Raw genomic sequence first — 26,683 nt, 5'->3', positions numbered from 1 at the left:
TGGGCTTGAAAAGCTTGAATTAATAATCAAGGAGGAGGCAACATTAGGTAGAGTAAGACCAGGTCTCAAGGACTGGGAACGTCTCTCTCTTGAACTAGATTCCCAAGTAGCTTGATCCCCAGCCTCAGCTGAAGAGGGTTCTCCTGTGTGCTGGTCCTACAGCCCTTGTCCCAAGGCACTGATACTGATAAGTACTCAGTTTCAAAGTCAATGATTGGTCTTCAGAGAGGCCACTATATTTTATTAGATCCAGTCAGAAACCATTTCACCTGTTTGAGAACCCCAGCTGTGAGAGAACTTAGCTTTAGGTGTTAATCTTCCTTCTTCAGGAAGAGCAAGCCAGCTTTCTCTTTGTCCACTAAAAAATCAGCACATGCCTTTCCACTGCAATTGACCTGTTTCTCCACCCATCTTCCCACATTTTGTAGTACATAAGTAAAAAAGCACTCTTGGGTCTGTCGCCTTGCTCTTTCTTAGCACTGCTCTCAGGAAGACTCAAAATGAGGGGTTTAGCCTCTTCGCTGTGGCAGAGCCACATAGTAAGGCATTCAGTGAAGTAGCAGATCCCAGGAGGATTACCTCGCCTCATCCCACTGGACTGATTGATGGGTTGGCCCACATTACAACTTTTGGCCTCAGTATTGCTGTATAACATTTGGCGGTCTGACAGTCTGGCCAGCACTTTCTTTTTCCTGTTGTTTGTTAAACCCTTAGGGCTACAGTTATCAGTAGGCCATGACCCCACATAACCTCTTTTGTCTTCTGTTGATTAGAGAGGAACATAATGACATCCTGGCTGTAGCTGATTGGGGACAGAAACTCTCCTTCTATCAACTAAGTGGAAAACAGGTATGTAGCTCTATAGAAACCCAGTGGGAAATACAGTTTTGGTCATGTGTGTTATAATCTATTTTCACTTTCGAAGATTATATTATTAGTAATTATACTTTATTATTGTTAGGTCCTGTTTATTGAGCATTTACTTTAATATCAGGTACTGTGCTCAGTGTTTTACATTATCTCATTTAATTCTTACAAAACCCTGTGAAGTCGATACATTGGTTATCAACTTTGTAGAAATGAGTAGGCAAGGCTCAGAGCAGTGGAATAAAGATTATGCTTAAGGTTCCACACTGCTAGTAAATGGGTGGCACCTGAGATTGAAACCCAGATTGTTTTGACTCTAAAGCCTTGGTCTTAGTTATGACTCTATCTTCTTTTATTTGCTTTATGCATTCTACAAATGTTAATGAGCACCCACGTAGGCCAGCATTTCACCTGTGCTACTGACAGAGCTGTTAATGCCTCTGCATTGAGGCTGGTAGGGGCACAGTTGATAGCTAATAGCCCCAGTGCAGCATGATACATGGCATCCTAAAGAGATGTACAGGTAGACTATTACAGGGACACAAAAGAGGATAACGTCACTGCTTGGTGGAAATGGGAGATTTTGTAGAGGTGACCTTTGAGCAAGATAAATAGGAATTTGCTAGGGAGAAGACATTGGGAATAGTGTTTCAGGCAGAGGAAACAGCATCTGCAAAAGCAGGGAAGAATGAAGATATTTGTCAACTCAGGGAACAGTGGGTTGTTCAGAGTGACTGGATCCCAAGAATTGTGGACAAAAATGGAACTAGAAAGGAAGATGGGGACATGGTTCTAAAGGACCTGAATCATGTGAATTAGGAGTTTGAACTTCATATACTGTAAGTATTTAGGAGCCATCAGCGTAGGTAGGGAGTGACTTGATCCGATTCCCGTTTCAGAAGAATTCCTTGTTTCTGTGGAGGGTGGATTAAAATAGAACCTGATGGTAGGAAAACCTGTTAGGCAGGAGACACCAAGGATTAGAGTGAAGGTGGTGGGGATGGCTTAGGTACCACAGCCAAGCAGGTGAGAAATACAGCCTGTTCAGTGGAGCCTTTTGTTTAACAATATCCTTATTCCTCAGAACATGTCCTGCTAGAAAGGAGGGGTTTCAGTTATGTGTAGCCCAGCTTTGAGGCCATTTCTTTTCTACCTCATCTTACCGTTGGTCTTTTTTTTTTTTTTTTTGTAGCTGATTAAAAAAAAGATAAAGGTAGATAGTGAAGTGTCTTCTGAGTTTGCGTTGGCTGATTTCCCCAAACCCTCACTTTTAATTATCTTGCATCTAGCCCTAGCCTATCTGTTCATTCACTTAATGTGTGTATATCATTATTCAACAAATATTTATTGGCATATCTATTGTGTATGAGGCACTGGACATGGGTATTGGAAATTCTTGGGCACAAATAACCACACTACCCAGGGAAGGAATGGAGTCTTGTTGCTATAGTGAGAATAAGAAAGAACCTGACTTGGTGGTCAGGGCCATGAGCAATCTCTTGCATGTATGTAGCACTAGAGCTCATGCTGTGGCCCAGAGTTTTTGAATGATAAGCAACCTCACTCTGCTGAGATAACCCAACTGGCTTGGGACAGTAAATTGTTTCCTTAGTTGGGTGTCTTTTAAATCTGGGAAGGTTTAGAATTAAATATAGGATGATGAAGCAAATCAAGCCTATACTTCTGTGTTAGGTATAATTTGTGTATTTTTGGCATTTTAAGTGTTTGTAATGTTTAAGGGTATCTGAATTAGCTAACATTTATTGAATTTTACTCTTTATATATAAACTCTTTTACTCTATATAGTATAAACTCTTTACAAGGTTAACTCTTAATCTTTGTAACAACTCTGTGGGATATGTATTATTATTACCACTTTACATGTTAGAAAATTGAAGTACAGGGAGGTTCAATAACCACCCAAAGCCATACAGGGTAGTAGTAGTCAAGTTTGGTTTGGCACCTAGGCAGACTGGTGCTAGAATCCGTATTAGAATATCTATCAGATCTGTCTTGTGATGACCATTTAAAAGTTGTAATTGAGTAATCAATTTTATACATCCAATTTTAAATTGAAAGGTATAAGAAATTTTAGTTAAGTACCTAAGGAATATTGGAATGTTAAAGAGATTCATTATATTTTCTGGCTTGGGGTGGGATGGGGGATAGTTACTGGTCTTGAATCTATATATTTATATCTTTATTCTTTTACCAAATGTGGAATAATTTTTTGTTATTTTTTCAAATAATTTTTCTTCTTCATTCTCTCTTTTCCTTCTGGGTCTCCAATTACATGTTAGACCTTTCGATATTGTTCTCCAGGTCACTGAGGCCCTGTTCATTTCTTAAATCTTTTTCCCCCCTGTTCTGATCTGTTGCTCAGTCTTCAACTTCATTGACTCTTCTATCATCTGTAATATTTCTTTGAAGCCCATCCAATGAATTTTTGTTGCAGTTATTGCATTTTTTAGTTCTAGATTTCCATTTGGTTCTTTTTTCCTATTTGTCCATTCATTATAGGAATATTTTCCTTTATGTCCTTGACCATAGTTATAATAGCTATTTTAAAATTTTCATCTGCTGGGGCATCTGGGTGACTCAGTCGTTAAGTATCTGCCTTCGGCTCAGATCATGATCTCAGGGTCCTGGGATCGAGCCCCGCATCGTGCTCCCTGCTCAGCGGGAAGCCTGCTTCTCCCTCTCCCACTCCCCCTGCTTGTGTTCCCTCTCTCTCTCTCTTTCTCTGTCAAATAAGTAAATAAAATCTTTAAAAAAACAGACAAAAAAATAAAACAAAATTTTCATCTGCTAATTTGTATCTGAATTATCTCAGGGTCAATATCTACTAATTATCTTTTCTCTTGAATATGGTTCACATTTTTCTGCTTTTTGGAATTTTGGGTTATATTCTGGACATTGTAAATGATGCATTTCTGTCATATTCCTCTGAGGATTATTATGTAGTTGTTTTTACTTTTTTTAAAATATGGAACGCTTCACAAATTTGTGTGTCATCCTCGCACAGGGGCCATGCTAATCTTCTCTGTATCGTTCCAGTATTAGTAATTGTGCTACTGAAGGAGCACTGTAGTTAGGTTTTTAATTTTTTAATTTATTTTATTATTTTTTAAAGATTTTATTTATTTGAGAGAGAGCGAGAACAAGAGAGATCACAGAGGAAGAGGGAGAAGGAGACTCACCACGGAGCAGAGAGCCTGATGCAGGGCTTGGTCCTAGGACCCCAAGATTATGGCCTGAGCCGAAGGCAAACACTTAACTGACTGAGCCACCCAGGCATCCCTGTAGTTGGGTTTTTTAAAAAAGAAGTAGTTAACTTTGCTGTACTCAACATTCAAACCCCATCTTTCCAGTGTAAGCAGCCACTGAAGTCTCTATTGAGTTCTTTAGCCTTGCTCAGCTGCTTGGCATCTGCCCCACATGTGTGTAGTTCAAAGAGTTCCAGATATTCAACAGAGTGTATGTGCAGAATTTTGTCTCTCCCTCCTCTCTCTGCATCTGTCTCTTTTCTGGGATTTCCCCTCATTTTCAAGCTGTTGTAGCCACTCCAGATTCTGTGCTCAACCAGCAGGGTGCTGATAGGGCCCGCCCTTAGGCAAAAAGCCATTAAAAAAGTGAGAAACTCACCTAGTGCAGTCCTTTCTTCCAGATGCCCTGTGCCTTCAGTTTTTGTCTGCTTCTTGCTCTGTAGTGCCTTCAGGTGGTTGTAATTATAGTTGGTCCAGAGTTTACAGTTGTCTGCAGGAGAGTTGGCCCAATAGGCACTAGTGAGCCATTACCAGAAGCTGCAAGCCTTCCGTGTCATGACTCATAAGATTTTTTAGTTTTCGGGTACCTAGGTGGCTCAGTTGGTCAGGCGTCTGCCTTTGGCTCAGGTCATGATCACAGGTCCTGGGATCGAGTCCCACATTGGGCTCTCTGCTCAGTGAGGGGTCTGCTTCTCCCTCTGCCCCTCCCTGCCCCCCCACTCCTGCTCTCCTTCTCTCTCTCTCTCAAAAATAAATAAACTCTTTAAAAAAAGATTTTTTTAGTTTTCTTACTAGATTTACTATCATTATATAAGTAATAGGGGAAGTTTTGTTGTTAGGCATTTGAAATTCTTTTTTTTTTAAAGATTTTATTTATTTATTTGAGAGAGAGAAAGAGTGCTTATGCACGAGCATGGGGGAGAGGCAGAGGGAGAGGGAGAAGCAGGCTCCCCACTGAGCAGGGAGCCCAATGCAGAATTAGATCCCAGGACCCAAAGATCATGACCTGAGCTGAAGGCAGACACTTAACTGACTGAGCCACCCAGGTGCCCAAGGCATTTGAAATTCTTATAAAGGAAAATTAAATCTATGAAATGAATAATTGCAGTTTAAATTAGTTTAAAGGCATCATCTAAGTTGTAAATGACACTAAGGTATTTTCTTTTCTTTTCTTTTTTTTTTTAAGATTTACTTCTTTATTTGAGAGAGAGAGCAAGTGAGCATGGGGCATGGGTAGGGTCAGAGGGAGGGAAAGAGAAACCCAAGCAGACTCCAGGCTGAGTGTGGAGCCCGACGACCCTGAGATCAGACAAAACCAAGAGTTGGACGCTTAATCAACTGTGCAACCCAGGTGCCCCAACACTAAGGGATTTTAAAGTCTGTTCAGAATTTAATTCAGTAAATGGTAATCAAAGGCTCCCTTTCAATTAGTTGTTTACTTTTATTATACTAATAAATAGGAAAATATTTATAAATTCAACTTAATGAGAAACCAGGTTTTTAGAATTATTTCTTTAATAAACTATTAGTTTAATAATGGCAATCACAAATAATCTTTTTATTCACAAAAAGCTCCCTCAGGGGCAGCAAAAAACTCTAGTGATGATAAGGAGCTGGGACTTTAATGGGTGGTAAGGGGAGTGGGCGACATCAGATTAACCCTGTAATTACAGAGCAGTGAGAGAGGTACTGTGGGGGAGATGAGCACAGGCCATGGGAGCACAGAGGAAGGGGCACTAAATCAGGCCTTGGGTGGGGCGGAGAGTTTGCAAGATGTTTTCTGTAGGAGTTGACACCTGGTAGAAAGAGAGAGGGAGAGGACAGTCCTGGCTGGGGCTGGGGTAGTGTGGAGAATAGCACTTATGAAGACATGGAGGCCTGAAAGAGAATGGTCTGCTTGGCAAATTATAAGATGTTCATTTTGGCTGAGAAAAGGCTCTTGAGAGTTGAGCTCAGGAGCTTGACCTTCACCCTAACAGATAAGGGGAGACTACCAAAACTGAAAAGACAACTCACAGACCTGGAGAAATTTTTACAAATCATATATCTGATAAGGGATGTATCTGGAATATATAAAGAACTCTTAGAACTCAATAATAAAAAGATAACCCAATTAAAAATTGGAGAAAAGATCTGAATAGACATTTCTCCAAACAAAATATACATGTGGCCAATAAGCACATAAAAAGTCCTCAACATTATTAGATACCAGGGAAATGCAAATCAAAATCACATCCACTAGGATGGAGAAATTGGAATCCTTATATACTACTGGTACAAATATAAAATGGTATAGTCACTTTGAAAAAATCTGGCGGTTCCTCAAAAGGTTAAACATAAAGTTACTACAGATCCAGCTGTTCCACTCCTAGGTATTAATATCCAAGAGAGATGAAAACATCTCTGCATAAATCTTGTATACATATACCCATAGCAGCATTATTCATAATACTCAAAAAAGTAGGCATGGCCACCAGCTGATGAATGGATAATAAAATGTGGTATATCCATGTAATGGAATATTATTCAGCAACGAAAAGGAGTGAAGTATTGATATATGCTACAATATTGATGAATTGGTCCCAAAAGGCCACAAATTGTGTGATCCCATTTATGTGAAATCTCCAAAGTAGGCAAATCTATAGACAGAGAAAATAAATTAGTGGTTGCCAGGGAAAGAGAGGAGAATTGGGATCAACAGCTAACAGGTATGTGGTTTCTTTTTGAGGTGACAGAAATGTTCTGAATTAGTGATGATGTTTGCACAATTAATTATATACTTTAAGTGGGTGAATTGTATGATATGTGAATTATACCTTAATAAGGTTATTATAAAGAGAAGTAGGATGGTTGTAGTTTCAGAATAGAGGACAGTTTTTTTAAATTGGATGTATTTGGCTTTATGAAATACTTTTTTAAAAAAAAGAAAAGAAAGAAGCTGACGGGAACCGTTGAACCCTTGCAAGGGCTGTGTGTGGAAGAGGGCCTATGGAAGAAAGACCAATCCCTGGGTCTGGATTGGTTGAGAAGCTGAGACATACACCTGGAGCAGCCAGTGGGACTGGGGAAGGCGCTGCCGACCCTAGCAGTGGAGGATTCATCTGTGTGGAGGGGAGGAGTAAGGTGCTCCAGAGGAGACTAGCCTGTGTTCATGATGGAATCCCACAGGGGGTAATGGTGACCAGCATGCCTTTGTCTTCTTGACTCCCCTCATTAAAGTTGGTAGGAAAAGCCCTACATTGTGTTATGAATACTATGGATTCACGAGTGGGTTTTCCCTTGGTGTGTGTTTTCTTTCCTCAGATTGGGAAGGATCGGTCACTGAACTTTGACCCCTGCTGCCTCAGCTACTTTACTAAAGGGGAGTACATTTTGCTGGGAGGGTCAGACAAGCAAGTATCCCTTTTCACCAAGGATGGAGTGCGGCTTGGGACTGTTGGGGAGCAGAACTCCTGGGTGTGGACGTGTAAAGTGAAGCCTGACTCCAACTACGTGGTAAGAAGAGGAAGTTCATTCTGTTGGGCCATTGCCTGAGCAGGCACAGACATCAGCCATTTGTAGCCAGTCAGATCATTGACATTTGTTCCTGACAATGGGAAGGGCAGACTCCTTCTCCACAGAGAGCTGGGAATTAACAACTCTCTTTCCCTGCAGGTGGTAGGCTGCCAAGATGGCACCATTTCCTTCTACCAGCTTATTTTTAGTACTGTCCATGGGCTCTACAAGGACCGGTATGCCTACAGGGATAGCATGACTGATGTCATTGTGCAGCACCTGATCACCGAGCAGAAAGGTAAAAGGCAGGTAGGCCCCTCTGCCCTCCAGCCTTTGGGAAGAGGAGTAGGTTGAGCGGGCTGCTGATAGGGCAAGTGAAATGATAGGGAATGTTCCTCTTCAGTCTTTTGGAAACACGTCGGACCATTGGTTCTTGCTTTTTTTTTTTTTTTTTTGGAGGGTAAGGGGAGAATGTAGATGTCTTTGAGAATCTGATGAGAGCAATAAACCCTCCCTAAAACACACACACACGCACACACACACACACACACACACACAAAACAAACAAAAAAAACTGGCCACAGACTCACATAGTTTGGTTGCTGCTAATTCCAAGGGGGAACATGGACTCTCTGACTAAGGGAGTATGATGTGTGGCACATCAGAGCCAGGGTGGCTGAGCTGCATAGGTCTTTGTGGACCTGTATCCATTCTGGTATGGATATACTGGAGGGCTTCTCTCTCAGCTTCATCTCTACTTGCCTCCTGATGGGTTCTTACCCCAGGGGTAAGCAGGGTCAGTGAGTCACCACAGGCTCAGTCAGAAGATCCAAGTTCCAGGCCTAGCACAGTCAGTCTGAACTTCAGTTTCATCCACTATCCACCCAAGTCACCATGCTGGTTAAATGGGCTAAGGATCCACTTACTTGAAGTGTAGTCATATACAGATGTGCTGGCCACAGCACCCTGCCCAGTGCCTGTGTGTAGGGATACACATTGAGGGTTGTCTTATAGATTCGGCTGGCATCCTTTGGTTCCCATCTGGGAGCACCTCTGGTTGAAGATTCCAGTTGTGCTGGTGAGGGTATAGCCGCTTGGGCAGCTCCCCAGCTTCCCTTCTGGGGACATTTTCTCCATCTGGTCTGCAGTTAGAGTGTGAGAGCCTCGTATATACCAGAAACTACATGCAGCTCCCTGTTGTTGAGGGTGGTGGGTGGGGAGTAGCTAGAGGAGTGGGTAGTCATCCAGATGGACTTCTGATCATCAGGGGCAATATATTAATGCTGTGCAGATGAGTTTAAACTTATATTCAGCAAGTGACGGTAGCACTAAGAATTTTACTTTCCATACTCAGTTGTAAGCTTTGGACCATAAAGATTGTATATGATTTTGGATCCCAGTGTTTAGTAGAGCTGATTGTACGTATTAGACACTCTAAAGATTTTTTGATGAGAGTGTCTCTTTTAATTGCCAGTAACATTAAGTAAATGATAGCTTTTAATTTTTCTGCCTTCTACCTTTCTTAACAATCTCTTGCTAGAGCTGGATTTTTTTTTCTTTGACAGTTCGGATTAAATGTAAAGAGCTTGTCAAGAAAATTGCCATCTACAAAAATCGATTAGCTATCCAACTGCCAGAGAAAATCCTCATCTATGAGTTGTATTCAGACGACTCATCAGATATGCATTACCGGGTGAAGGAGAAGATTGTCAAGAAGTTTGAATGCAACCTCCTGGTGGTGTGTGCTGATCACATCATCCTCTGCCAGGTGGGCGGCAGGTCGGAGGGGTCGGGTTGAATCCTCATCATGTTTCCTCCAAGGATAGGGTACCAAAATCATGGTTTTAAAATTGAACACAAAAAAACAAGTCTCTTTCCATCAAACTCAGTAGCTGTTCTTTGCTTTAATTTTATTGACATCTAGAGGAGTTAGACTCTACTAGAAAGTCCTGGGCCATAACCTGGAGAATAGCTTTTTGTATTGCAAAGCACTTTGCTATCCTAGGATTATACATGTTTTAATGACTCAAAGCATACACTGATAGAAATGAAGAGCGATTTTTTTTTTTTTTGGTAAACATATACACATAAAAATTTATAAAATCTTTCTATTAAACAACAAAAAAATGTATACATCCACCCAAAAATAGTAAAGGAAGTTTTACTTTCTGAAAGATTTTTTCACAGAAAAAAATCCTCAACTTAGAGCTTCCTACAAAATGTCTAGGGCAATGCCAGGAGAAGTTTGGAAAGACTTTGAGGGAAGGCCAACCCAGCATCTTTCTTGGAAGTAGAGGTGGATTTAGTTTCACAAAAGTAGGTCTGTTGAAAGTGATAAAGTAGAAGAAATCCTTTAGAAATCACTGTATGTAAAATATAATTAAAATCTCTCTGAAAGTCTAGAACTTCAAGCAGTTTAGAGGTGCCACAAGTTACATATGTGGCAAAAAAGTGCGCTTTTGGATGCTGCCTCTGTGGCTTCCCAGACGTCTGCACAGAAGATGCGAGGCTGAGCTGGGCTCTGTGGTGAAGGCTTACGTGAAGAATTAATGAACAATGCCAATCATGGGGATTAGATGGGGTTCAGTAGACACTGAATGTGAAGGTATTTTTCATCCCTCACATGCAGGAAGACCTCCTTGGGAGGGCTGGGAACACTTACTCTGTTGAATATCCATGCAGAGCTGAGTTTGTTTTCTAGGAGAAACGGCTACAGTGCTTGTCCTTCAGTGGAGTGAAGGAGCGGGAGTGGCAGATGGAGTCTCTCATTCGCTACATCAAGGTGATTGGTGGCCCTCCAGGAAGGGAAGGTCTGTTAGTAGGCCTGAAGAATGGACAGGTGAGTGCTCTTATGTGTCTCCCATCAGGCTGATTATCTGTATGCAGACATAGGGATCAGACTCATTATGACCCGAGATGGTTTTCCGGGGGTAGAAAAAAGGACTTCCCCCACCCCACATTCACCATAGGCACGTTGGAGGGCAACCCAGAGTTTCATTTGTTGAGGACAGCTTCAGGCCAAAGATGCAGTGGCCTTTAGACTTAGAGTGTGCTGCAGGGTTGGCACTGTGTCCTGCCCATAGAGTGGATTACTGGGTTTAAGGGCACCCAGAAGATGGGAAATTTGTTAGACATATAGTTACAGTAGCTTGCTGGGGAGGGAGGCAGAGCTCATTCTTAGGTCAGATCCCTCCCTGTTAGGGCAATGAATGGATTAAGGCAGTGTTGTGTTTTAGAGGGCTATTACTAGGCTATTACTAGGTGTTATAAGAAAAATGGGCCCTTTGCTCATATAGATAGGAAAATCTAGGTTATACAAAGTTAAACAGATTTGTGCGTGTGTTCTTTGCTTGAAATAAGAAAAGTTCTAAGTGGGCTACATGGAAATTTGAAAGTGAAAATATAACTGCATTAGCCTGAGAGCCAAGCTGTCTAGCAGATGGCTTGTGGCTAAAGCTTGTCAGGCCTTTCATGGAGACAAAAATCATGGAGTATGAAATTAGTGGGGGCTGCAAGGGTAGCAATACCAAAGGGATGGAAAGTCTGCTTCTTTCTCACGGTCAGCTGTCACTTCCAGTGTGAGGCCCGAGAACATAGACTTTGGGGGCAGGTCAACTTGGGGTCATATTTGTGCTTAGCTATTCACTAGCTATGTGACCATGGGCAGATCACTTTGCCTCTCTGAGGCTCAGATTTTGCAAATGAGGATAATGCCTCATGTTTCAGAGGGCTGTCAGAAATAGTCAATAACTGATGGCTGTCTCATCCTTGTCATCATCATCATCATCATTATTTTGCTGTGGTTATACCGGATGTCTTGTCAGTGTTTAAAGTAGCCTCTTCCTGTGTTAGTTTGTGACTCAGATCTCGCTAGATGGTGTCTCCTAATCCCACAGTTTGGGTAATGTTGCTAACAAGTCCCCAGTCAAGCAGACGTTCAAGTAAATTTGTCATGTCTTGGCCCCATCATTACTTTGGCAACCTCGATGAACCACACTTCTGGTCTCCTGAGGATAAGCCTCCACTCTCATTCTTTTGATAAGTCCTTTTCTCTGCATGGAGCCTCTGTTGAAGTTAGTGGGAGTTGTTCTTGTAGAACACATGGGATTCCAACAGCCTGGCACAGTTCCAGGGTCTTGTTGCCATGGTGACTCACACTTTTTTCTCTGAAATTTCGCCAGATCCTAAAGATCTTTGTGGACAATCTCTTTGCCATTGTCCTGCTGAAGCAGGCCACAGCGGTGCGCTGCTTGGACATGAGTGCTTCCCGTAACAAGCTGGCCGTGGTGGATGAAAACGACACGTGCCTGGTGTATGACATCCACACCAAGGAGTTGCTTTTTCAGGTAAAATCCCAGTGAGTTTCTAGGACATGGTCCTTTGACTCCTTCTCTAGCTTCCCAGTCCCTGCAGGAGGTGCTCACCCTTTGGTTCCCAGGCAGGTCTCTGGGAAGAGCAGTGACGTGTAGGGGTGTAGGCTTTGAGCAGGGGCACAGAGCCCAAGAAGCCCCAGGGCACAGCCCACTCCTCCCACACAGGAGCTGTAGGAGCTGGGTAAGCCTCTTTGAACTTTGCTTTCCTCAAAGGTATGATGGGCAAGTAACACCTTTCTTTCTGTGAACAGTGAATGAATAATAGTAAATCTAAGTGGGGCACTTGGTAGGCTCTCAGTGCATTGGTTAATGTGAGGATGATTCTTTTGCAAAAGTGCTTCTTGCCAGTTGGAGGTCTGCCTGTATCTATAAGTGACCGAAGACACAGTCAAGAAATAGGACCAGTTTTGTCATCTGAAAGAAGGGAAAGGATGAGGGAAGGGATCTCCATTCCAGTTACCTCACAAGGATGCTGTAAGAGCCAACAAAATGTGAACTGTTGTAGGAGATAAGCATTGTTTACACACCATTTGGTCCTATGGCTGGTAGAAGTGTGTCACTGGAGAAAAGATCCCAAAGTCTTCATGCCCAGCTCCTGGCTGGCTTTCTGCCATACTCAGCGCCACTTTTTGCCTCTTTAGGACTTTGTAAAAGGTCAGGACCCATTTGCCTGGAGCAAGCTCCCCCCGAAGCTGAAACTTCCCCTGTCTTGCTTTCTCAGCCACAACAGGTCTCCCAGTGCCCTTCTCAGGGCTCCTCTTTGTCCTTGGGAGTAGAATCAGCAGGGCAGAGGGGTGCTGGAGTCTAGGGAGCTGCCTCAGTCAGTTGGAAGGGGCTACCTGGCTACTGCTAGCCCGAGGTGAGTCCAGTAAATAACAACTTGCTTACATCTCTATCAAGGCAGAGTGGTTAAGGGGGAAAAAAGAGCACAGGTTTTGTCTGTAGACAGACCTGGGCTCCAGTCCTGCCTTCACCACTTACTATATGATAGCCAGCAAGTCAGTACAGTTCTCTGAGGCTAAATTTCTCCTTACCCCTGAAATGGAACTAGCAAATGCCCCCTCGCAGAATTGCTATAGGACTAAACAAGATACCATACTACCTAGCTCAGTTCCTGGTACAAAACAGGACCCTAACTGTTAACTTCTCTCCGCAGCCTCAAAACCACCTCCTGTAGGTAGGTTAGCAGGCCCCCAGCTGTGAATCTGTGCCTGCACCTAGAAGCATATAGGAATGTAAGGGCTTATGTCCTTCCCTGTCCCCACTGAGGGTCTGTAGTAGGCTAGGGAAGGTAATTCTCAGACCTTGCCAGGAGACATAACATTCCCAGCTGTCTTTTTCTTCTCTCTGCTGCCCCTGCCCCCTGCAAATGAAAACAGCTATATTGTTTTTTTCTCACTGTAAAAGTAATTCATGCTCAGTATAAAAGAGTCAGACATTGTAAAAGATTCTAGGCAGAAAGGTATGAACATCTGCTAGTCCCTGGGGCTCCAGAGCTAAGCAGAAAACTTTGAGAGGAGGTAGGGGGCAAGGGGTGTCTCCCAGGGTGACTGTATTTCTACAATGTGAGAATTTTAAATGCAGAGACAATATATTATTTTTAATATAAAAAATAACACTTTTTGTCTTATTATAAAAAAAAAAACAGTAGATGTTCATGACCAAAAGAAAATTTCAGGCAAACAAAAAACATAGAAAATAAAAAGCACCCACAATTCCACCTACCCCGAAACAATCACTGTTAATTCTTTGGAACGTATCCCTTTTAAATCTTCTATACATAGCTGTGTATACCCATTTTCTAACAGAAGTAAAGCCAGTTTGCTCATTTTCTCACTGTGTAACGATTACTATTTGGGATAATTTTTTTTTTTTCAAAAGTAATGCTTGCTTGTTAAAAACAGTTCTAACATAAACAAGTGCATAGAGGATTTTGCCTCTGTGCTTCTAGCCTTTTCTTCTGGTTCCCTTTTCCTCGCTTTCCCCCCATCTCACTGTTAGCAGTTTAATGTGCCTCAGGCTTTAAAAAGAGTGCTTGACTGAGTGCAGGAATGGTACCTAAGGCCAGGGTGGTTGTCACAGGGTCCTCACTATCCCTGTCCCTCAGGAACCAAATGCCAACAGTGTGGCCTGGAATACCCAGTGTGAGGACATGCTCTGCTTCTCGGGAGGAGGCTACCTCAACATCAAAGCCAGTACCTTCCCTGTGCACCAGCAGAAGCTACAGGGCTTCGTGGTGGGCTACAATGGCTCCAAGATCTTCTGCCTCCATGTCTTCTCCATGTCGGCTGTGGAGGTGCCACAGGTAACTGGGGTGCTTGTCAGCTCTCAGCAGTGAGTGGCAGGCCAAGACCAGGAAAGCCAGGCCCCTCACTGATGCATTGGGTTGGGGGATGGATGGTGAGGGGAGAGGGAAGAGAGATGAATTGCATTATGGTGTCATGGAAGGTACTCTGGACTAGAACCTGAAACCCTCTCTCCACCTGTACAACCCGTGTGTCTTTGGGCAAACAGCTCCACCTCATTGAGCCTCCATTTCTTTCTGGTCCCCCTTTCCTGTTTGGGACAGGGAGGGTATTCAGGGTTGTCTGTCTTCAGACAGAGTGTGTTTCACTGAGAGCCCGTGCATGGGGCAGAGTGGAGTAAGCCAGCAAAGCTGGGAGTCCAGCAGGGTGTATGCACATATGCAGATGGGGGAGGGTGTGAGAGAAAGAGATTATAGGTGGAATGGGGAGGGGGCCTGAGGTCTTGAGAGCCAAGAAGGGAACATGGGACTATCTGTACAAGTCCCTCAAATTAGGAGGCCAGAACAGAAAGGAAGGCATGGAGCCACAAATGGGGGAGCGCAGAAACACAGACAGGAGGGCAGAGATGGGCTACCCAAGTCAGGGCTGGCCCAATCCCAGCTGTCCCAGCTGCCTGTCTGCTCCCCAAGTGAATCATGCTTACTGTAGAACTGCCTTAAAGACAAGCACAAAGGAGAGACTTAGCCCTCAGAATCCCATCCTCAAGAGGGAATCAGTTTTAAACATTTTAGAACATACTCACCCAGGCCTTTTCTGTATGTATATGTAATATATGCAAATATAATATAAGTACACAATTTTATGTGAACATTTTAAACAAAAGTGGAATCTACTGTAAATATTGTTTTGTGACTTTTATCTATAAATATTGCTCCTATAAATGAAACCTCAGATTTACTATACTTCCTTTACTGAACGTGGACCACAAATAAGAGAGATTTTTAATAACCGTCCTTTATTACTATCTTCCAATTTAACCTAACATTTACATATTGCAGACCCATCACTTTGTGTGAATTATTGGCTGTCAACTAGCAGTGTGGCTTTTTCTCTCAGCAATCTACTGGAAGCATGGCTCCACATCAATAAATGTACTTTGCTAGCATTTTAAAAATACTAAGATGACTGTAGATTGACCTGTAGTTGTAAGAAATCATACAGAGATCCCTCGTACAACTTGCCCGGCTTCCCCACTGGTAACAGTTTACAGAACTACAGTGCAAATGTATTATCTATGTAAGTTCATGTGGCTACCACCACCAGCCCATGAGATCTCTGACATTGGGTTGTCCTTTTATTATAACCACACCCACCTCCCTGCTGTCCCCACCCCCACATTGTTTTTAATGACTGCTTTTTATCCTATCACATAGATGTTCCACAATTGACTCAACCAGTACCTGTCGTTCGACATTTGCGCTGCTTACAGCTTTTTTGCTATCGTAGATAGCATCCTTCTTGCCAAGTCTTTGTACCTATCCCACCTTAGCTCCTTGGTGTGAATTCCTTGAAGTGAAATTGCTGGATAAAAGGCCATGTACATTTGACAGATTTTTAGACACATTTCTAGCTTGCCCTTCAGCAAAGCTACATCCATCTTATGTTCCTTCCACACACTTGCCTTACTCTCCCTAGCTCGGCTTCCTTTTTCTGGGTAAGGGTGGAGGCCATCAAACCATTTTATTGAGGAGCTTCAAGAGGAGGGTCACAGGGCTGGCAGGACAGTGAAATCCTGTGTCCTCAGCCCAGCCAGGATCTCCCCCACCTTCATAGTCACCAAAAGCCTGACTTGGCTTCTTGTAAAGGGTGGGACTGGGGTCCGCTTCTTCCTTGAAGCTGATGGTACTTTTTACTCCTTGTGCAGAAATTATTAGTGCCTGACACAGAGCAATTATTCAATAAATGTTAGTGGAATTCAGACCTGAGGAAAAGGAATAAGGAAGAAAGAAAGGAGAGAGGTAGGTGGAAGTGGCAGCAGGAGGAGGGGCAAGAACAGCCCCTTCTGGACTGTTTCCTTGTAGTCCTCATCTGCTCCCCATCCCAAACCCATGCGCCACATCCACCAGAAACCCAATCTTCCTTAATCGTGCCAAACAGGCTATGCTGATTAAAAGTTTTTCTCCCAAGACTGCCATCCTGACCTCAAAGATAAATGCAGTTTGCTGCTCCCTGACTTTGGCTGACCAAGAGGAGCCGGAGGGACAGCCTGGGGCTTCCTCTGCCAAGCCCTTAAAATTCAGAAGCCAGAGTCCCCGTCTAGTCCCCCGCAGCCCCCATGGCTTCACCAAGGCCATCCTGCTGATGCAGCAGGTCAGAACTGCCAAGGGTTAGAAGAGGCAGCCTCAAGACAAAGGCTATTTATCTGTTGCCTCTGCCTCCAGCCATCCTGTGGTTTTGGCCTAGAGAGGAGAGAGAGAGCATCAGACCCACTCTGGGGATTTCTGGTTTCCTTTCGAAATTTACATCATCTTGTGCAAGAACTGGTTTGTCAGGGCTGCCAAGTAGGGCGGCAAGCCCTAGTCAGGCTTCTCAGGGCGGGTGGTGACTTCATGCTTGGAATGCAACAGTGAGATAAAGTAGAACTCAGAGGGCATTTGTTCAGTTAGGATATTTTTAAAACTCCCACTCTCAGATTGTGCCTCCCAAACAAGCCCAAATGTTAACCATTCATCGTATCCTTGATTCTCATATGCCTGTCCAAGTCCCTGTTCCAGCCTTGTGGGGCATTCAGCATGGCAAGAAGCTATGCAGTTTAGGGGAAAGAGCACTGGCTTTGAGTTCTGAATCTGAACCAGCTGTGATCTTGAGCAACTCCTTTCACTCTCTGGGGACTCACTTCTTTTTTGTGCAGTTAAATATACCTATCTTTCAGGTTTTGTCTGGCCCAATTCCTATTGTTATTAGCCATCTTAAAGCAGCAAACACTACAAAACAGAACTACATTGGAACAGGGGGTGCTCACTAAAGGAGTTTAGAAAGGAAAGCTCATTGTGCATGGGGAGTTTGAGAAAGCTTCCAGGAGGTGGTGACACTTGATCTGAGCCCTGAAAGGTCGGGGAAGGCAGAGAGGAGCAGGGAGGTTGTTTCAGACACGGGGAATGTTGGGGGTCGGCACAAGTCTGGAGAGTTGGGGAGATGGCAAGGAGCTGGTGCTGAGAAAGTACAGTGGAGGTACTGAGCATGTCTTTTGTTTGCCCCTGGTAGCCTGTGAGCTGGGCAGGGCATCTAAACAGAAGTTAATCAGTTTAGCCAAAAAAAAAAAAAGCACACAGCTAGAATGTGGCTGAGCTAGGCCTGGGTTCTGGCGCAGCTGCTCCCATCCATACCCTGCTACCCCGCTAAAGGGAAGATAGGTAGGTGGAATAGTATAGGAGAAAAGATGAGCACTCCGAAGCAGCCACACCTTGCTATCAGAGAGCAGAATGGCTTAAAAAAGAAGAAAAGAATCCTTTAACTTGAAAGCTAAAAAACGAGGCAGGAAAGTTCAAAGATAAAGGCCCCAAATGGAGAAAACAGCCCTTCCAGCTTCACATTTGGGAACTATTAGCATGAGTGAGGTATGGCTGATTGATCTCTATTGCCCGGGAGAGATTCAGTTCCCTTCAGCATGCTGGCCTAAAACAAGGGTAGGGCCTTTCGTTATTCAAGACACCAGACGCAGCTCAGACTTATTCTCCTGTATGCACACATACACATCTCCTGTACGCACACACACACATACCCCATACCCAGGAGCCAGGGAAGTGCTCAGAACCTGGGTTCAGCTCACCCCAGGCTCAAGCCCCAGGTCTTCCCTGTGCCACTTCTGTGTCCTCAGACCATTTTATCAGGGACTGATAATAACCTGCAACACAGACCTGTTGGGACAGATCCAAAAGCACCATGTAAACCTAAGAAGAGAAGTTATTAGGAACCATTCACAGGTGTCACAGTGAGCCAGCCCCATCTGGAAGGAGGGACAGCAGGAAGGGGGGACAGCAGGAAGGTTCCCAGCTCTAGGGAACTCAGACAGATGTGCTTTCTTGAGTAACCTGGAGCAAATCACTTAGGTTTCTTGGATACTATGGTTTCTCAGCGCTCTTTGTAAGAGGCCATCACAGTAATGTTGTTCCTTACTCTAGCAAACATAGACTGAGGGCCTGCTGGGAGAGGTAAGTACAACCCCACCACTACCCCCAGGTTATGCCCAGACTTGTGGGGGAGACAGGCTTGTAATTACAGCACAACTGAGATCTGGATAAAGGGCAGAGGAAGCTCAGACTCCTTTCCTTGAGGGGTCAGTGAAGACTTTCTAGAAGAGGTGACATTTTTAACCGGGCCTTCAGAGCCAAATAGGTACTTTCCAGAGGGTGAGGAGGAGCAAGGGCATTCTAGACAAGGGTGATATCTTGTGATAAAGCAGACCTGGAGGTGGGGAAAGCTGGTGGTAGAGGGAAGGACAGGCAAGAAGTTTGTGCTGCTAAACACTATGTTTTGGCTATGAAAGGGGGTGGCGACCGGAAGGCACGTGGGGTGTGTGGGGTGACAAGAATACTGATTAATCTTTATAGTGTTGCTCTGTGGGCATTTGTTATAAGTCAGTGGCACACATCTGGAGTCAGGCTTTGTATGACTCTGATTTTTTCCATTGCTTTGAAAACAATCTTCTTTCCTTTTGGTGAAATCCTGTAGTCTGCTCCGATGTACCAGTACCTGGATAGGAAAATGTTCAAAGAAGCCTACCAGATTGCTTGCTTGGGAGTGACAGACACTGACTGGCGTGAGCTGGCTATGGAAGCTTTAGAAGGATTAGAGTTTGAAACAGCAAAGAAGGTAAGCATCTAGTCAGCCTGAGCTGGAATCTGGCCCTTAGAGGGTCCCTTGAGGAGGCAGAAGGGACTCCAGGTGACATACGAAGAGGCAGATGCATACTGTAGTGAGCTGTGGAGATAGACTGGCCTGGGTTCAGATCTCAGCTCAGCTACCTCTTGAATCTGGGCAGGTAACTCAATTCTGAGGTTGCTCATTTATAAAATTAGGGTGATGATTGGCCCCATCCTCACAAAGTTCTAAGGGTCTAATGTGGTAATGTCTGTAAAGCCTGATACAGGAGAAACATCTGATAGATTCTAGCTGTCACCTGTATCAGCTATCATTATGTAAAGCACCTAGCTGAAAGCGTGGCACATAATAGGGATGCAATAAAGGGTAGCTTTTATTATTGGTATGAGCATGTATTGGTATTAGCCATTTATTACACAGTGCTGTTTTTCTTTGTACCCTGCTAGGTATGGCCAAAGAGATGGTCAAGCTCTCGGATTCTGACAGCAGTGTCACTCCCCACATACCTTCATGGCTTCGATCGTGGTGTCATTTCCTGGCCAGTATATTAAAACTACAGAAACTGGCTGACAACATTTGACCCCTTGCCACGCATCAGAAAAAGCCCAGCTCTTAGTGGGTTTTCATCTAGAACCTGAGGTGGAGGAAAGGAATGGCCTTCAACTCTCTTTCCCCTACTTCTCCCTTCCCTCTTTATCTTCCCATAGCCAATTAATCATATACTCATTTGCTTATATTACTGAGCATGCAGGGAAGGCATCGCAGGAGTATGTGATGCCCACCCTATGCTAGGTCAAGACTTGTAGGCATGAAAGGTGAGAGGAACCAAGGCCAGATACCAGCTCTGCTGTATATTGGCTGGATGACCCCATGCCAGCCGCTTCTCTCATAGATTCTATCCTCCTATGTCTGCAGTGGGGATGGTGAAAATGCTAACTGCCCTGCCTTCCTGACACAGGGTCATTAGGCTTAACTACCACGTTGTAAAAGGGCTCCCAGAACTAGCAATGGTTATACAAATGCTAGCTGTTATTAAAACAAGTAAAATTGCTGTTATTTAATGATATTTTTATATCAATTAAGTGTCAGAAAACTGGTAATAGAGGAGGGCTTTAAGAATTCAGAGGTGGGAGGAAACATTCTCATGGAGGGAGCTTCCCTCTCCTGCCCCCTCCCCCCCAAAATGTCAGGAGGGATGAAGAATAACAAAGTATTCCTAGACTAAGTTTTCTTTGTTTTCAGCCTGGAATGAAATTTAAAGTTTTTCTTAGAGATTGTCGTCTCCTCACACCCAAGAACTAAACACCTACCTCAGCTTAGTTCAGCCAACATGGTGTTGGGTACTCAGCAAATGTTTGAATGGATCAAAACAAAATTGGAATAACCCTTCATTTGTTTAACACTAACTTCCAGCCTGTATTCCCCAAACACTCCCTGAGAAAAAAAATTATTGTATTAAGGCCACAAGATTTTGACATAGACTAGAGCTAGATCATTTTTATCCAAGTTCCGAATCCCCAGCCTTTCTTTTTCTGCTTTGCTGTCACTCAGGCACACGGGAGGTATAGGGTGGTTCCAGCAATAAACTGGTGTCCCCACTAGATGGCAGTGGAGAGCTGCTTACCGCCTGGGACCGCTGTGGTGAGCTTAACTGCAGCTGCTTCCCTGTTCCCACACTTCCTCTGCTGAGGTTATTCACGGGCCTCGTGACTCTGACCACTCCGACCAGAGCACCCCTGACTCTGCAGAATGTGTGAGGGTCGAAGGAACTCAGAAACAGATTTCTCAAAGTGGCAAATCCTAGAATCCGAGCAGAGCAGAACTAGAAAGAACTTGGAGAAGGCATTGCTAGTTTGCCCCTTTCCGTAAGGCAGACATTGGGAGCCTGGAGGCAGGGAAGAGGTAGGTTCAGGGCCCCTCAGCTGTAAAATCTCAGAGCTAGGACTGACACCTAGAATGTTCCTTTCCTTTCTGCCCCTTTGCCAGACATTCCAGGTTTTCCCCTTTCCTTTTGCTTTAAGGAAGCCCAGATCTAGAAGATAGCTTATAAGACCTCTAGCAAGGAACACAGGTACTCTTAGCCTTCCTTTGCTCATGTGATGCCTACCTTACCCTTTCAAGGAATTCCTCTTCAGGAATACCCATTTGCCAGGTTCCTACTCTGTGATGCTCTTCATAATCCTGCCTCTGCCACTGCCTGCCTCAGACAGTGAATTGGTGTTCTTCAGGGTATCTAGTTCATACCGGCATAGCTCTTAGCTCATGGAGATTCAATGATCTGTTTAATCTACCTGCTTCCCCTTTGAGAACATGGGCCCCTGAATGGGGAGGGGGACAGGACATATTCACCTCTGGAACCCTAGTCCCCTGACAGGATGGCTGGCCCTGCAGGATAAAAAGATGAAGTCACATTGTGGTCCTCTGTGAGGCAGCCAGAAGCCAGATGACTTGCTCATTTCCCCGAGTCTTTTGGGGATGGTGGATGTCATGCAGCGAAGTCGAGACTGCAAGTGGTCAGGGTGGTTCTTCTGCATTTCATATTCAAGGACTCCTGGGCCTGCTGCTTCCTCTAGGTGTGTGTCAGCCCATTTCAAATGGGACCTTGTAAAGCAGCACACCTGCGTAGAAACATTGACAGCAAAGCCACATGAAGATCAGGCTGACATGGTGGGTTATAGTCCTCTAAATCCCTTGCAGAATCAGAAAGCACCAAAGGAGACTTAGCTAACACCAATCTTCCTGAGGAAGGCTGCCTAGAAACTTCTAGGAGCCCATGGGTTAAAGTCTTTGGCTTTTCTTTGAGTCCAAGGCTAGAGCTACACTTTTAGGATTTACGTAAGAGTTTGCCTTCCAGGGACTTGGAGTGATTTATTCCCTAACCTCCCCCTCCCTTCCAGAAACCATCTTTATTCCTTCTCAGCTTTCCCCTCCTTCTCTTCCTCTGTGCTGGTACTGTGAGCTCTGGGTGCCTTGTATTTATGCACTGTTGGTAAGCATAGCTGTCTCCTGCTTTCCATCCTAGTCACCAAGATGTATAGCAGTCTCTCCTCAGTCAGTACATCTTCCCCACTCCCACTCCGATGACACTGCCTCAGAGTATCAGACCGCCCTGTTCTCTTCTGCATAGAGATTCCTCCAAGCGGGCACCGTCACAGACTGCAGTGTCATAGTTTTGTTTTACCTAATCCCAAAGTGATTGATGCAGCCAGGACTTCTTTGCTGTTCTTTGTGTGGACTAATCCCAGGATAAAGCCGTGCCTCACTGGGTGGTATAACCCTCCTGAACACATGGCGATTAATCAATGCTTGCTTCTTTTCCCTCCTTACTGGCTCACTTTCTAAAGCTGACTTCCCACCCCCAGCCAATCACCCACTTTTGAAGCCCAGAAGGCAGCTGATTTCATTCTTTTATTTCTTCCTCTGTAGGCCTTCACCAGAGTACAAGACCTCCGATATTTAGAGCTCATCAACAGCATTGAGGTAAAAGACAAAATGTTCTGCCTTCTTAAGAAAGCACAGACTCACTGTCAGTGGCTTATAGGGAGCTCTTCTAGCAGACGAGAAGGCACATAAACAGAGCCCACTGGTGTCTGGGTATTTGGACCACAGCGTTGCTCTGGGGGTACAAAGGCCGTGGGGCTGGGAGACAGCACATGGGAGCAAGGAGTGCAGTCTGTCACTTGGTAGTGGGGTGAGGCGAGGCAGGTGGGTCCCTAATCTCTCTGAGTTTTGGTTTCTATGTCTGAATCGGGTTGATTTCCTAGGGTTGCCAGGAGGATTAAATAGGTTCTCAGTAACTGGTTTTCATCCCTACAGTGGTTGTTAGGTGGTTACCATCCTCTAGGGCACCAAAAGTGTGCCAGTGTAGGAAGCATTTCCCAAATGCACATGATCTGCTCCCCACCCACAGCAGTGGCACCTGGGGAGGGAGCCATGTGGGCTGGGGTGGGCTGGGGTGGGCTAAAGAGGCAGGTTCTGTGGGCACCATTTGCTGGGTAACTGTAGACAATACTCTTAATTCCTGTGACTCTCTGTAAAAAGGCGTACATATTTTTTCTCCTGAACAGATTTATTGTGAGACTGAGGGAATGTGAGATACATTTGAATTCCCATATGGAAGCAGGGAGGAAATCAGCAAATGTCTTGTCCCTGCAATTCAGTTCAGAATAATAAACACCTGTCATGGGCCAAACCTTGTACTGAGCCCCATGGGCAAAGAGCTGAGTGGAAGACAGGCCTGCAGGAGTTCACAGACTGCTCAGCTGAATAATAGTTGCCACTCGTTGAGTGCCTGCTCTGTGTCCCATGCATGATCAGTGTGCACACTACAGCTGACCTCAGAACAACATGGGTTTGAACTGCACAGGTCCACCTATACATGGATTGTTTTTGATAAATGCAGCAGTACTGTAAATGTATTTTCTATGTGATTTTCTTTTTTCTTTTTTTTTTAAGATTTTATTTATTTATTTGACAGAGAGAGAGAGCACGCAAGCAGGGAGAGTGGCAGGCAGAGGGAAAGGGAGAAGCAGGTCCCCCGCAGAGCAGGGAGCTCAATATGGGACTTCATCCCAGGACCCTGGGATCATGACCTGAGCTGAAGGCAGACACTTAACCAACTGAGCCACCCAGGTGCCCTATATGATTTTCTTAATAATATTCTTGGGGTGCCTGGCTGGCTCAGTCAGTAGAGCATGTGACCCTTGATCATGGGGTTGTGAGTTCGAGCCCCACGTTGGGTATAGAGATTACTTAAAAATATAATCTTTAAAAAATATATCTTCTTTTCTCTAGCTTACTTTATTGTAGGAATACAGTATATAATACATGCAACACATGAAATCTGTATTAATCAGCTGTTTATGTTATCAGTAAGGCTTCTAGTCGACAGTAGTCTATTAGTAGTTAAATTTTGGGGAGTCCAAAGTTATGCCTCGATTTTCAACTGTGTGGGGGTCAGTGCCTCTAACACTCATGTTGCTCAAGGGTCAACTGTATTTTAAATCCTCACACTGACTTAATGAAGCGCAAATACTGTTGTTGTTCCTGTTTGATAAATAAAATAATGAAATTAAGGCTCAGAAAGGCTATGTCACGTCCCCAGGGGTCCATAGGCAAAAGCTTGGTTGGAACTCAAAGCCAGTTCTGTCTAATTCTCAAGCTCAAGCTATCTTTATTCGAGGCCATATTGCCATCTAAGAAGTTGCTTCTGATGCACACCCTCCCCACCCACCCCCTCCCCAGTACTTTCATAGGAAGCATCTGTATCTTCTGTTGCTTACTTATGTGCATGTGTGAAGAGCCATCTAGTAATGCCCAGTACTGCTTACTCTCAGGGGCTGGCATTTGGGAATCCACTGCTCTGGATCAAGGGGCCTTAACCTGAAACCATGGATCATGTTCTCTATGCAAAAGTAACTGACCTCTGTGAGGACCACCTCTCACCATTTATCATGACTTAACTGAGTTCCTGTCTTACTGTCTCTTCTAGTGTGCTATGAGCTGGGCAGTTGGTTAAACTTGTAAGAATTGCCCTTTGAAAAAAAAACAAATTGCTTTCAAATGATGATCCATTTTGGCTGCTCTGAGGCCTTCGTAGCTTGCTTCTGGGCATTTGGCATTATTCCAGAGAACCAGGGTTCTTTGCTAGGCTCCTTTGGGATAGGGGAGATATAACCATACTGATGACAGGAGAAAGAGAATCTGCCCCTATGGCTACGTACATACTGAATCTATGTAAATCATTTCTACTGATCATGGTGATATTCTGTGGCCTAGGCCTAAATTCCATGCCTAGTAAAACCTGTTTTTTTAATCTCACTGCTAGATTTTGATTCACTCCCTACAATTAGGAGTTAGTTTGACTGATTAGCCTAAACTATGTATAGGGTTTTTTTTTGTTGTTGTTATGTTTTTTGGGGTTTTCTTGGTTTTTAAAAATTATTTCTGTCAGTGGGAAAGCATGTTGCCTCCAGCTGTTAAAACTTCACCAGCTTGTCTGGGAGTTTGATTCAATGTCTCATCTTCCTCCACTGTGATACACTTGCTAGAAAACAAGCAAAAGGAAACTGCTGGGGAGAGATTGGGTGCTATTGAGTGTTTACAAATACTTGAGCTGTAGACTAATGAATGTTCCCTAACATGGAAGGAAGGAATATGCCAGTTACTTCTCTTCACCTTCAGTGCTGCTCATTGTGTGTGTGTGTGTGTGTGTGTGTGTGTGTGTGTGTGTGTGCAGGTATATTGTTGGGGACTGTCACTTGTTTCCGGAGGTGGTATCCTATGGTACAAAGAGCATCTGGAGTCAGACAGACTGAGTCCAAATGCCAGCTCTGTATGAGCCTGACCCGCCCCTCTTCTGAATCTCAGCTTCCCTCAGTGTGAGGGTGGTACTACTTGGGTGGTACCACTTACCCTTGTGTCCTTGTGGCAAGTGCATACCCGGCACCTAGTGGATGCTGAGCATGTGACTCACCTTCTCGTTAGAGACAGGGACGTACGAAGACTCATTATCCTGTTTTATTGGTCTCTTTTCTTGGGAAAAGACCCTAAACTTGTATCATAATGGGTCACAGCTCGGCTAAACCAGGCCTGGGGACTTGGGAGATCTTAGGGGCTTGGGGGCCACCAAGAAGTGGGTAATACACACCATCGTAGGGGTGCCTGGGTGGCTCAGTTGGTTAAGTGTCCAACTTCTGATTCAGCTCAGGTCACGATCTCATGGGTAGTGAGATCGAGCCCTGCATCTGGCTCTGTGCTCAGTGGAGAGTCTGCCTGAGATTTTCTCTCTTTCCCTCTGCCTCCCCCCACTTGCATGCATGCATGCTCTTGCTCTCTAAAATAAATAAATAAATCTTTAAAAAAAAAATACACAGCATCCTAACTATACAGTTGTTTCCTTGGAAGAATATACAAGAAAGCAGCCCTAAGGAATTTCCACTAAACAAACAAAAGTTTGCATTACTTTTGATCTTCACTCATCTGGGAAAAAAAATCTGCTTTTGTTGTCAAGCATTCCCACCAGAAACCTAGGTGAGAGACACAACAGCCCAGGAGCCAAGTGGAGGTTCCAGTAGAAAGGCCCAGGGGCTTAACTTGAAATAGCAACATCTAACCTTTGTAAAGGCTGCTTCCTGCCATGGCTGCAGGGGCTATTTCCTGTGCTTCTAATTTTTCCAGGAGAGGAAGAAGCGGGGAGAGACCAACAATGACCTGTTTCTGGCAGATGTGTTTTCCTACCAGGGGAAGTTCCACGAAGCTGCCAAACTGTACAAGAGGAGTGGGCACGAGAACCTCGCACTTGACATGTACACTGACCTCCGCATGTTTGAGTATGCCAAGGTAATCCAGCCACATCCTGGGCCCAAGCTGCAACATGGAACCCACCAGTGTTCTGACACTGTGCTGCCCAAGATGTTTACTCCAAGAAGTGATACAGATGGAAAATAGCAACTGCCCTATTAGAAAAGGTTTAGACAAACTGGCAAACCGAGGAACCATCAATGGCTACTGGTTCAAGCTGACCTAAAACTCACCTTTTAGGCTCATCAAAGGG

At 44.4% G+C, this 26,683-nt stretch overlaps 1 protein-coding gene and 1 non-coding gene across 7 annotated transcripts in view; one reads left to right on the top strand and one right to left on the bottom strand.

Moving 5' to 3' along the window:
- Positions 1-26,683, top strand: part of IFT122 (intraflagellar transport 122) — a 69,757-nt gene that overhangs the window by 20,516 nt on the left and 22,558 nt on the right. For 4 of the 6 annotated variants that reach the window (XM_045812485.2, XM_045812482.2, XM_045812489.2 and 1 more), the window contains 10 exons: positions 774-849; positions 7,437-7,628; positions 7,788-7,926; positions 9,194-9,396; positions 10,330-10,467; positions 11,810-11,974; positions 14,109-14,306; positions 18,979-19,119; positions 22,555-22,608; positions 26,308-26,469. In XM_045812485.2, coding sequence (XP_045668441.2) covers positions 774-849; positions 7,437-7,628; positions 7,788-7,926; positions 9,194-9,396; positions 10,330-10,467; positions 11,810-11,974; positions 14,109-14,306; positions 18,979-19,119; positions 22,555-22,608; positions 26,308-26,469 — 1,468 coding nt within the window. The remainder of the gene's footprint in view (positions 1-773; positions 850-7,436; positions 7,629-7,787; positions 7,927-9,193; positions 9,397-10,329; positions 10,468-11,809; positions 11,975-14,108; positions 14,307-18,978; positions 19,120-22,554; positions 22,609-26,307; positions 26,470-26,683) is intronic. The other 2 variants (XM_087866757.1, XM_045812484.2) reach the window with 1 other exon arrangement.
- LOC123802075 (U6 spliceosomal RNA) lies at positions 3,848-3,953 on the bottom strand. The gene has a single exon (XR_006782424.1). It is a non-coding gene; the product is annotated as a U6 spliceosomal RNA (small nuclear RNA).

This window comes from Ursus americanus, chromosome 14 (genome assembly GCF_024610735.1).
Source record: "Ursus americanus isolate L20-20 chromosome 14, mUrsAme1.1.p, whole genome shotgun sequence".
Taxonomy (NCBI): Eukaryota; Metazoa; Chordata; class Mammalia; order Carnivora; family Ursidae; genus Ursus; species Ursus americanus.
The sequence above is the reverse complement of the archived record's forward strand: the minus strand, read 5'-3'. Positions and strand labels throughout refer to the sequence as shown.